General features: G+C 36.4%; 1 protein-coding gene across 4 annotated transcripts in view; it reads left to right on the top strand.

The window, feature by feature from the left end:
• The window catches only part of LOC150106609 (membrane-associated guanylate kinase, WW and PDZ domain-containing protein 1-like), a 494883-nt gene that overhangs the window by 349914 nt on the left and 131811 nt on the right, over window positions 1-13158 (top strand). For all 4 annotated transcript variants that reach the window (XM_090393225.1, XM_090393223.1, XM_090393226.1 and 1 more), the window contains one exon: window positions 3966-4483. In XM_090393225.1, coding sequence (XP_090249351.1) covers window positions 3966-4483 — 518 coding nt within the window. The remainder of the gene's footprint in view (window positions 1-3965; window positions 4484-13158) is intronic.

Raw genomic sequence — 13158 nt, 5'->3', positions numbered from 1 at the left:
TTGGCCTTAATCTAACACCAGACTGCCTCAAAAGAATTTGACCTACTGACTCCTCTCTTGTTGGCATTGTTCACCTGCTATCATTAGTAGAATCCCCCCCCCCCCTCCCCATCTCACTAATACAACCTTTTGGCAAGATTGCACTAATCGATGCTAAAATTCCTCTCTCTTACTCCTGATACTTTCCACACTAGTATGTAGAATCTTTAGCATTGCCTTAGACACTCCCCCCCAACCCTCTTTTCTACTTTTTCATGCTGAATTGACTACCCCATATTTGTTGCCTGTAAGACTAGATATTCTGCATTTTTTGTGAATTCACACATGCCCATTTGCATCATGGTTGTCTTCACACACGCTTGCCTCCACCCTCTCAGTGAACAAATCTGTCTCTTCGTACCTAACTTCAAATCCATTCAAGTGTACTCCATCAGTGTTATACTGATCCATCCTTCTATCAAACCCTGACCATTGATCCACAAACTCTACATCCTTCCTTCTGTACATTAGCTATCATCGCCCTCTCTAAATTCACAAAGCGTGGCAGCATATTTACAAACTTACCGTGTTACTTTTCTTTTTTGCTTCTTTCAAAAACTCTTTCACATCTTCGTTTATACAATACTTCTCACCTCTCAAGTCATTGGTGCCAGCCAACACAATCCATTTTTTCATTTTGCCTTTCTGCATTACTAATATTATTAATTTTCTTTTAGATTCATTTTTAGTGCATTCGCACAGACATCATTCAAAACTATAATAGTAAGAAAGTAAGAAAAAAAAAATCAAGAAAGAACTGTCTTTCCGTAGGAACATTAGTTACATGTCCTTTAAATGGCTGTTCAAGAGAGAAGCTATTCAATACGCTATAGTTATATGGTGTCAATGAGGCATTATATCAAGCATTACATAGTCTTTATTTGAGTTGTAAGTCAGCAGTTAGAATTGAAGGAAGTATAGGAAGATGGTTTAATGTTAAATATGGTGTGAGACAAGGATGTACATTTTCCTCGTCTGTTATTCATTATCTATATGGATCACATTATGAAGGAAAGTGGTATTAAACATAATATCAGAATTGGAGATGTTAATGTCAGCTCTTTGCTTTATGTGGACGATGTTATACTTCTAAATAAATCCGCTACAAGTTTGCAAGATTCCCTTACTAAATTGAATAACTGTTGTAATAGATATGGTATGACAGTCAGCAATAAAAAGACAAAGACAATGAAAATAGGTAGAATCGTTGAAAATGTCAACTGTTGTGAATGGAGACCCTGTGGAACAAGTAAAACATTTCAACAGAATCAACAAAGCTGGTATGGTAGGAAGTCAATTGAATAAATTCGTATGGAATAAGAGAGAAATTAGTTTGAATGCTAAATTAGCGGTATAGAAGACTGTGTTCAAACCAGTTTTAGCTTAAGGATCTAAGAGCTGGGTCAGAAGTAAAACACTTGACCAAAGACTAGAAATCACAGATATGAGAGTCCTGAGAAGGATTAGAGATGTGAAAGATGGTATCAATGGCAATATCATATTAAAAACAAAGATATTAGGAAATAACTTGACAATGTCAGCATCCAGGAATGCATTAGCAGAGCTAATCTCACTTAAACAGAATGGGCGAGGAAAGATTAGCAAAACAAGTGTTCTCTGCCAGTTTGGCAGGAAAACGACCCAGAGGAAGACCAAGATATAGGTGGATTGATACGTTACAAAGTGCCTTAGACGATAGAAATATAAGATCTGATAATGTTGGCGTCTTGACAAGTAACAGACTGATTTAGAAGAAAATTGTAGATAGGAAGTTAGTAATGATGTAAATTTTTCATGTAGTACTATCATGTCCTGTACACCCCTTGAGGGTACAGGTCAGGAATTTGATGATGATACCCACTCCATCCCCTCCCCTTCCAAAGATCACTGCAAATCTATCATCAGAAAAAAGGCTAATCAGAAAAGGTGGTCAAAATCTTAAAAAAAGCACAATCTGGTGACCACTTATAAATCACACAAAAAGCTAGAAAACCTTAACTGCTTCCTCATAGATTGGCTTCAACCTCTGGATTTACTTGCAGTGTCCCAGGTAGATACCCTGCAGCTGCAACCATTCATATTATGGACAAACGGGTAGGACAGCTAATATCTTTGTATCAGAGAGCACCAGGATTACATCTGATTCTGTCAGTATGGCCACTCGGGATTAGCAGACCATGCCCTGGATACCTGGCACAGGATCCAGTTGAAAAAAGTTGCCTTGCTCCACCAAAGCAAATTTAAGTTTGAGAGGCTTTGCTTGAATCTGCTACAGCTCTTACCGACCTAAACAAATATAGTTGTATCACACTGCATCTCATATGGGAAACCCTTATCGGCAGACAGTCAGCCCATAGTCAAGAACACCCAACTAAAGTCAACAGGTGGCATAATTGTAGCACTTTCGGTCTTCATCTTTGTTACTGGAGTGTGCCTGTGTGTACATGTTTAATACCAGTGTATTAATCTCTGAAGATGCCGATTTGACTTCAGCGAAATATAGGAAGTAATAATTAAATATTTTTAGTCATTATCCAGTCTACGTTGTTAATTTCCTTAAACAATATATGATGGTTCTGAGTCTTTGTATGCCTCATGGCAGTCTACAGTTCTTAGTATTTTGTAAAAAAAAAAAAAAACTAGCACTGTTACTAGCCCTTTCCTTTCCTCCAAGTTTTTCAACACATATTTACGTTTCTTAGCTTCATTTTCTATTATGTTGCTAGGTCTCCAAGAAGAATCAACTTTTTTTTTTATTACTTGTCCTCTGTCTAATGTCTCAAAAAAAATTCTACTTTTCCTGCTAGAACCTTCCATGCAATCATAGACATGAATGCCTCATTGCCCAATTCCTTGTTTTGAAATTTTTCCACATCATGATGCTTGAAATTGGCTCTGTTTGAGAAATGTATGATGTTGTTGTTGTGTTAAATACTGTAGTTTCTCTCTCTCTCTCTCTCTGATCCTTTGTACCTGAACAAAGGATCAGAGATTTTTATTTTATTTTAGGCCTAGAACAGCATTTATGATATAGTATTACTTTAATTTCCCTGCTATGTTTCCAGTGATGCTTTCAGTATTGTATCTATCTTCGGTTAGGTTATGTAACCTCTCAACCTCAATTGGCATGATTATAGTGTACCATTATAATTTATGTGTAGGTTCAGCTAATGTAGAATCAGTTACCTAAGTCCCAAATTGCCAGCGCTTCCTCATTCATTTCTTTATTTGTTCAGCATTCAAATAGAAACCTAGTATTGGTGTAAATTGCAGGAAAGGGAGAGGATTGGACAATAGATTATACTAGTCAGTTGCAGTCTTTAAAAGCTCCATGGAGACTTCTGTATATTTTCACTCCTTAAATACGTCCTCCCCTCTCCCCACCCCACCAAAAAAAATCTCCAGTCACCAGTGTCATTCCTGATATGGGTGGCTGTTATAAATAACTACTGACTGTCATTTATAACTGTCAAAATATCAGGATTTTTGCAGCATTGATATCTGAAATTGCTTTACACACACACACACACACACACACACATGGGTGTGTGGGGGGGGTAGAGCATCCATAGGGTAGGACAAAAACTAACTGGTTTCCTTGTGTTTTAATATAGCAAACATGAGGGAAAATTAACATTTTGATATTGTGCAACTTATAGTTACATAACAATCATTTAGAACTACATAAGGACTTATCTTACCAAAACTTTTTTTTTTCTCCTGTTATATAGCAAAGAATAAATGCATTTCATTATCCATATCTCACCACCTCCTAATCAGTCGGTGTAACTTACTGCAGTATTTTTTTCTCATTATTTAAATTTTAAGTTTTTTTTTTTTTTTTTTTTTTTAAGTACACAAGAATTAGAATTTGTTTGGTATAAATTAATTAACTAAATCAACAATTTTTATTTCTTTTCATTTAGGAGACATTCTTGTCTATGTTAACAATACCTGTGTGTTAGGATATAGTCATCAAGATGTGGTAGCCCTTTTTCAGTCTATAGCCCCAGGAAATACCGTTCGCCTGCAGGTCTGTCGTGGTTATCCATTACCTTTTGATCCCAATGATCCCAATACTGAAATAGTAACTACTGTAGCTGTGTCAAATTCACCAGGATCAGAAAAACAGATACCTTACTCTGGCATTGGAAATGTTGATATGAATAATTCAAGGATGAGGAACACAAATACTGGCTCAGATTCATCAGATTCAGTAGCGAGGTCAGCAAAATCTATGCCAGATCTAAGTACCAAGCCTTCAAGTCATAGTCAGCCTCAAAGGCATAACAGTGCTGATCTGCTCAATAACAATGAGAACACACCAGACATTTTGGATTTTAATTATCAGGGTAATGGCAAACCTGAATATCTAACTTTGGAGATTGTGAAAGGAAATGCAGGGTTTGGATTTACCATTGCTGACAGTGTGTATGGACAAAAGGTAAGACTTTTCAGTATATTTGTAAAATAATAAATAACAAAGCCAGAAAATAGATTTTGCATAGAAACATTTTTGGATCTGATTACACAGAGACATTTTGTACATTTCTTAAATAACAGCACTTATTAACTTTAGTCTGCATTCACTGGAAACTAAACATCTGAATGAAAGGAGAGTAATTCATGGCAGGAAGGTCATTAATCAGTATAATTGCCATTGTCTCAACTATGTCAAAGCAATTTTTAGAGAGCTTTCAGGATGTCATTCTAGATGTGAAAAGAGAATTCTGTGGTTGGACAGATTTGTAATTTATCTGTTCAGAAGTACATAATGCTTGTAGTGATAGAGGAAATCTGTTCTCATAGATGTAGAGAAAACAGTACAGGGTACGTGATATCATATTGTGTAGAGATGTGGATGTTATCAGAGATTACAATTTTGAGGAAAAGTGAAATAGATGAGCTTGAATTTCAGTAAATTAAAACTGGCATAGTTATCAGATATCTATTGAAAAATTGTTTGGAGACCATTATTTAAGGTTGTAGAGAGAAACAGAAATTTTGTTAATTTTGTTTGAAATTTGCTGTCATTAGGAAAATGGGTGATTGGATTTGTAATCAATTGAAAAAAAGTTGTGGGTAGAAAAAAACCTGATGATATCTCAGCATTAATTGATAAATTTGACAAGGATCATCTGGCATCATTATAAGTTTTGCAAACAGAGAAATCTGGAAGAAAATTACAAAGGATAGATACATCATAAGATGGGCACTGTTACGGACCCAGTTAGATCCCATAGAAATAACAACCACAGTCACTTGAGTCTGAATTTTCCATAGGGATTTGTTCAAATATGATTGATATGAGCAAAATCACCATTGGATTGATACTTGGAACGCATGCTGTCAGTCATTTATTTGTTTGGCCATAGCAGATTGTTAATGGATTTCTCAATTTTAGAAAGGTTGAAAAAGAGAGCAAAATAGTAATTTGGTTGAAAAGATTCTTTCTTCTTAGAAAGCAGTTGAATATAGGGAATTACCAAAATATAAGGTAAAATCCCAGCAGAATAGGAGATTGTAAAAATCAGCATAATCAAATTCCTGATATGTACGCTCAGGGGGAGGGAGTGGACAGGATATTATAATAGTACTGCATGAAAAAGTTACATAATTAATAACTTCCCATCAACAATTTTTCCCCAAAATGTCAGGTCTCTAGTATTATCAGTTCTCATTTTTTTGTCTTCTGATGCACATCTTACTGTATCAACCTGAGGAAGACCTGTATCTTTGTCTTCCTCTGGGTCTTTTTCCTGCCACCATGAAAAAAAAAAAAAAAAAAGTGTTTTGCTAACCTTTCCTCACCCCCTTCCTGAATATTAAAATTGTTTTAAGTACCTTCCTCATATCATTTTTTTAATATGATCTGCTGCCTATCATCATCTCCCCTAATCTTTCTCAGAACCCTCATATCTGTGATCTCCAGTCTTTGATCATTTGTTAAATGATCATATAAGTTAAAATTGGTTTGAACACAAATTGTAGCTGGGAGCCATAGGTTTCACTGGCCTGACAGCTGTTTCAATTGTGGTTCTCATCAGAAACTAGGTGGAAATGACCTTTTAGGTCATTTCCACCTTTTAGGGAATCTGAGAACTTATCATGGCCCCCAGAGGGCACTGTGTGTAAACTGGATCTCCTATGAATCTGTAGGTTCCACCCAAAAGCTGTGTCAAACCTCTTCTCAGTACAGCAGCAGACAAAGCCTGTTGGCTTGCATGGGTCTACTGTTCTTCTTGTCAGAGATCAGCAGAAACGTAAAGATAACAAACATGCTTTGTTCGATACCACAGCAATCCTATGCCAGAAAGTTAAATTGCTCATAAGTAAACTCTCAAGTTGGTGCATAATAGGATTACTGTGGTATTGGACTGAGAGTTTTGCTCTCTTTCTTGGTTTCTATCTTGTCTCTAATGATAACCAACAGTTTGAAACTGCTGTCAGTCCTAATTTAAGCACTAATAAAAGTTGAACATATGTGCTCCCAGTGCCTGGGAGCACATATGTGTCTTTTAAATAGTGCAGACCATAGCATCTCTGATGCCAAAGTTTATATTCTCATAAGCTCCCTGGTAAATTTCAAAACTTTTTTAAGTATCTTTCTATATTTGACTTATACCATTTCATTTTCAGAGGGAACCTCCCTCTTTTTTATCCAGAACCAAAGCTTCCAAGTTCAGGTGGAGTAGGGAGTCTCATAAGAGAGTCACACAAGATGAGGGATTCTCAAAAGGTTCAATTTTAAGTGTCACACTTTTTTTTGCAATCGAAGTTACCTTTAGAACTGAACACATCTTCCAGCTCTAAGTAATGTTCTGTATTTTGGATAACTATACCATCTTCTGTCTTTCATGCAGTACTGAGGGTCATAGAAAGATAGCTGTAACAAGCCATTAAACATCTTTCAAAATGAATGCCAGCAAATGGATTCAGGTTTCACCACAGAAGAGTGTATAGTTTTGCTGCAAACATGGTCTTCACCCTGACCCAGAACTAAGACTAGGGCAAACAGTAATCCCAGCTGCAACTGAAGCCAACTAATTATGGCTAATATTGGACCAAAAAAAAAAAAAAAGCTGATTTTTCTACTTGATATACACCATTTGCAAGATAAATGCTATAGAATGATGAGCAGCACGTCTCCAAGGTGAACAGCCTCTAGTCGAGGGAGTAATGTAGGTAAGGGAAGTCAGCAAGATAGGAATCCATAATCTTGGGACAAGGATTGGCTCTGAGGACTGGGCAGGTTGAGCTGGGTTCCAAAGTGAGTATACCTTCATTGGAACTTGATGAAACTCGACAGTGATGGAACAGTTGAGCTCGGACAAGTGTCAGGGCCTTCTCATCTGGGATGCCTCAGCTGTGCAGCATGTCAGATGGCCCATCTGGTGTGACCAGATGGGCAAACTCAGAACTGGCATGGACCAGTAGAATCTGACTATCTAATTAAAACAAAGCAATTTGATGGTCACTGAGAGATGTTACTGCCAGCTTTCTTCCCAGTGATCTGAATGTTTAAGTGAAAGAATATCAATCAAGGTTGCGGTTATGTGGTGGGAGTAAACATGACTCTCATTGGGGTGGCTGCCATTTAGACATTTGATGAAGCTCTGGTTCAAAATAAGCCTCTGTTTAAAACTCCTGTCAGAAGGGCAGGTCTAGCATGCTTATGTTTATAGAGAGGATCCTATAGAGAGAATGCTGGGTGCTACTTAGAAATGTGGAGTTGGTCACTCACCCTGGTGTGTGCCCATCACAGCAAGTAATGCCAATTTATGGTCATATAGTTGGGATGTGATAGGAGTGCCCATAAAGACTCTCTCGCCATCTCTATGTATGCATGAACTCATGCATACATAGAGATTTAATTTTCGACTCTAATGCTTTTTTAAATAACGAAACCTGTGGTGCGTTCATAATTAGAAGAAACACACATATAAACCACAGTGAAAATTATTTAATTGTAAATATTTCATCCTAAGTATCTTAGGACATCATCAGTACAGTATTTAAACAAAATTAGGAATAACATACAGTTAGGGCGCATGATTACAATAGAATCTCATGAAAACGTGCATAACGTGCTAAAGTAGTAAAAAAAAAAAAAAAAAAAAATTATTTAACACAATTTTGTATGATAATTTCCCATACTTTAGGAATAGCAAGAACGTCATTGCGGTTTAGGTTTGGTCTGTGTAGTAGGGCTTCAGAACTTTCTTTGTATAAACGTTCATGTCTAAATAAAGATCTATGAAAAAGCCTTTTCCCAATGGATCCTATGGTTTGGATTTTCAATTCCGTGTTGAGAGAGGCCAGATTTCTGCAGTTTAAGAAGACGAATGTGGTCTTGATGTTCCGAGATGCGTTTCTGAACAGACCTACCTGTCTGTCCAAAGTAAGATAATTTGCATGATCATGGAATCTCATAAACACCAGGTAACATCAAGGGTGAGAATTTGTCCTTAGGAGAAGGTAATAAGTTGTAAATTTGGTTGATAGGTTTGTAAGTAGTGGCAAAATTGTATTCATAATTTTAGAAAGACGTTCTGAGATGCCTTTAACGTAAGGTATGGGAATCCTATGCACTTCTTCCTGTCTGGTTTGATGCATGCAGAAGTGACTGATGATTTTTTTTTGTTTAAATACTGTACTGATGATGTCCTAAGATACTTAGGATGAAATATTTACAATTAAATAATTTTCACTGTGGTTTATACGTGTGTTTCTTCTAATTATGACTCTAATGCTGGTGGACTCGTTGGATTGTAGTTGTGTGAACTCGTTGGCATGACCCACCACAAAAAGAGAGGGACTATCAGTAATATGTTGTAAATATCATCCCAAATAGAGCTAGTTTGGGATCATAGCTATTAAAAATAGGTATAATAAGTTAGATATAAGTAGTATGGAAATTAGAATGAGCTAGGTTAAAAAGGGATGAGCAGTCATTTGCTTGGATCAATTGAAGATAAGAAGAAGATGCAAGTTCAACTGGCCGAATCCTCGGTAGCCCAGACCTGATGTTACTGAGGACTCTATCGCTGCCTTTATGGCTGGCCATATTAAAGAGGCCAGAGTTGGCTAGATGTATGACCATGTCATGTTTAAAGTGCACTGAGAGCCTTTATGTTCTTAATGTGAATGATGACTGAACTCCTAAGTCAGAATCGTATCTAGCCACGGAAATAATGCTGTTCGTGTCTCACACATTAAAAGGCAGCACTAGCTGGAGTTGCCTTTGTCTATTACAGTGCAATCTCTCTGTTGATGAAGCCACTAGAATGGAAGCATCAAGACAACCATTGAGCCTATGCACCAGCTGCTTCCATTCAGGTGTGACGTGCAGCACCAAATTGTCTGCAGAAGACCTGGTCTGGGTGTTATGCTTAGAAGAGCAACCACTATACTTCGATCTATTGAGACTCATCTGCTGTCTCTGCTAGAGACAGCATGCTGTGATGGCTGGGTCCTGTCCACCACAAAGAAATCAGACCATTTCACATAGCCAGTTATTTTTTGGCCACTGTGGTAGAATTTGTACAATACTCATCAGACTGTCATACATCACTGATTTGCATATAAAAGCATATACCATCACTAGACTAAATTATAGACATCAGTAGACAATCCTTCATGGATGCCACTAAATGCGCTATGCCATGGCATACCTATGTACCACCATGCAACTTTGCTTAGTTATGGTTAACTAAACATTCTGCTCCTCTAGATTGTCTACCAGCAGCTCTTTCAGGCTCATAGAACAGAACACTTTGATTTTATGTCCATCTACACAGACAATTTAAAATCATTCTCCAATGGGGGCCTGTATGTGGCTCTTCCCAGAGAGCATAATATCTAATCAGATCTGACTAATAAAGTTGCTAGAAGATAGCAACTTTACTGCTGTTCTGCATGCCATAGAACTTGAACTAAGCCATGTGAAATTGGAAACACCAAAGGTACATTATCTGTGCAGACTTGCAAAGCTCTCTGTAGGCAATAAAAAGTACACCAACAACATGCAGCGCACACTTGGATCCGACATCTGTTCTCTCCAACAGAGGCTCCATCTGCCTCTGTTGGATTTCAAGCCATTTTGCGGGATTAAGGGAATTGAGACTGCAGATACTGAAGCTAGGTCATTTCAGTGTCTAAAATATCTTTACCTCTTGCCCCCCCCCCCCACACACACTCACTGATCACAGACAGAAACTGTTATCCCAGTAGCAATCATTATTAATGTCTATGTATTAATAAAGAGACTAAACAAGTTTTATCATATTTGGTCTTAATTAATTTATGGCAGTCTATGCAGATCCTAAAGAGAAAAGTTGTTTTTATTCAGCTCTACACAGATCACAGTCATCTCACACACACACACCTTTTGAAGAAGATGACATTCTTATGTGATTCCTGTTCTGCTTTATCTCCATTATGTATATTCTAGTCAACTGCTCACTATTTGTTCAGTATTTCTTTTAATACCTATACATGCAGACAGATTTTATCTCATTTCTCTAGTATACATTTTGTTTTTAAATTTCCACAGAGGATTAACATGTATAATTATATAAATTGTATTTATTTATTTATTTTTCCTTGTTTTCTTGTGCATAATAGCTTGTTTAACCATTTATTACTTTGCATACTTCTTTAACACTTATAATACTGCAGTATGACTTCTGTTTCCCTTGCACAAGTAAACCCCATATAAACCAAAGCATGCCTTATTTTTTGAAAGAAAGATCTTATCTCAACCCCTTCCCCCATTCTTTTGTTAATATTCTGATCTCCACTCAGTTTTCTCTTCTTGGGTTGAGTTTCACATCTAGCTTATCCTGGAATAAATCCACCATATCCAGCCGCCTCCAAAAAACTTAGTGTTCTTGTTCATGTAACACTACTCATCTGAACAACTCTTCATGTTTTACAAATCCCACATCTTCCCAACCTTAAAATAATTGTTCTCACATTTGGAGTAATGCTCCAAAACTTTTCTAAGAATGCATGATGTTACCCAGAAGAGGGAAGTCCATTTAATGGATGTGCACCTCTTTCCCATTTCATTCTCAGTCATTTTCTCATAGACTGTTTCTGCTATTTTCATGGGCACTGCTTTACCGAATTGGCCATCTCCACTATTCTTTTACTTTCTTTTAATCATGTATCTCTGTATGTTTGGGAATATATTGTCTATGTATTATTTGATCCTGATGCACAGTTCAACTCCAAACTTATCTTGCAGCTTCTCATCTACTTTTGTTTTCTTTATTCCACCTACTTCTGTTCTTTGGAAGAGCCTTTGCCAAACCAGTTTTCCCAAGAAATACAACCTTCAACTTTTCAAGAAACACATAAACAGATACATTCTTTCTTCCTAATCAACTTGCCAACACCCAGAACTGCTGTAATATATGTTGGTAAGTGACTGCAGGCTTTTGGCCTCTTTCATGTAGAGATTATTTAAAAGATGTAGGTAAAAAAGAGAGAAAATATCCAGTTTAGATTTTCATAATACAAAATGGCAAGAGGAAAAACAAATGGCAAGAAACCAAATGTTATACTTGCTAGTTTGATGTATTAAAATAATTTAAGGTTTATCAATGTTATCATCAGCAATACTATTCATACATATAATGTGCATTATGTTACAGGACTAGTGGGAGGGGATTCTGTTATAATTGTCCAATAAACGTTGGTTTTATGTAACTTTGTATGTTTGGGAATATATCGTGTGTATGTATTAATTGATCCTGATTATTCATTCATAGTATCAGAGAGATTAGTTGGTCTGAGATCTAATAGAAAGTAACGTTCTGTGTGGAATAATCTGTGAAGGTGCCTTTATAATTCAGACAGAAATTTATATATGATGTTAAAAGAAATAGTATTTTTTAAATCTTTTAAATGAAAATTGACATTTACTTCTATGTAGATTGATTTTACTTGAACAGTCCACTCACTATTTATGAAACTGCTCTAATTTTGAGGTAGTCTCAAATTATCTTGTAATATTGCTTTTGAAATTGTTTCGTGAATCATGAAAAAGGACACTGTGTGCTTCAAGCTGGAGGAACAGGAGAAAAAGTAAAAAGGCATAAGATTAGTTTTCTCTGTTGGTAATAAATGAGTAAAACCATCTGGATGCCAAAGAGATAATTGGATAAAATGGTACTTTCAGCTACTTACTTTAGAAAGGGACCAGAAAGTGTGACTCATTTGGATATGAAAATAGCCTACTTTTGTCTTTTTGCATTCAGTATCATCACAGCCTTTAATGTTTCGATAATTTGTTTGTTGCTGTTGTTTTGAATACTATATTTAATATAAAAAACTGAGATTGCAATCAAGGTGATAAATGTTGGATTCTTATCTTTAACAATTCTGACACATGTCAGAATACTTTGGATGAAAGTTAAATTTATATATATATATATATATGTTAAAGATACCAAGCTATTTTAAACCTGGTTTTAATCCATTTCCCAAGTAAGCAAACAGACAAGTAAGTCAAGTTTGTGTCTGCAAGTAGTGCAAGTCTGGGTGACCCATACGTAGTGCAAGTCTTAGGCAACTCATGGTAAAGGTGGAATAAGCTCTGATCACTATTCTTAATATTTACCCTTAATGCAAAGCACATCTCCTTGAGGAGATGTATGATGCTATGCATTGAAGGCAAGGGGCCACTACCCAGACCAGTTTCGATCTTTATTGAGGTCTCATCAGTGGGAGCCAGGCTTAGAAATACCAAGGTTTAAGTGATACAGAGCTTATAAGTATTTTACCAAAACAAGTTACCATAAGGTGCTTTGACCTTATTAAATAAAAATCTCAGGATGAGAGATAAATGTAGAAAGTTTCTACATATATATATATATGTGTGTGTGTGTATTCTTCATGAATATGTGAGTTGGTTGCACAGTGTGTGTGTGTGGGGGAGATGCATATTGAGTTTAACTATTAATAATATCTGAACAACTAGTTGAAATGCTTTTATCATTCTCAAAATAATGGCTTTTCCTAAGTAAAGACAGGACCTCCATAAAGATTAAGTCAACTTGATATTATTGCTATGTGCTGCATTGTCGACACCACTTTAACCTATTAACAGTA

Source organism: Typopeltis vanoorti, chromosome 5 (genome assembly GCF_054136105.1).
Source record: "Typopeltis vanoorti isolate ZY-2024b chromosome 5, IOZ_Tvanoo_1.0, whole genome shotgun sequence".
Classification (NCBI taxonomy): domain Eukaryota; kingdom Metazoa; phylum Arthropoda; class Arachnida; order Uropygi; family Thelyphonidae; genus Typopeltis; species Typopeltis vanoorti.
Note: the sequence above shows the minus strand (reverse complement) of the source record. Positions and strands in the feature narration are given on the sequence as shown.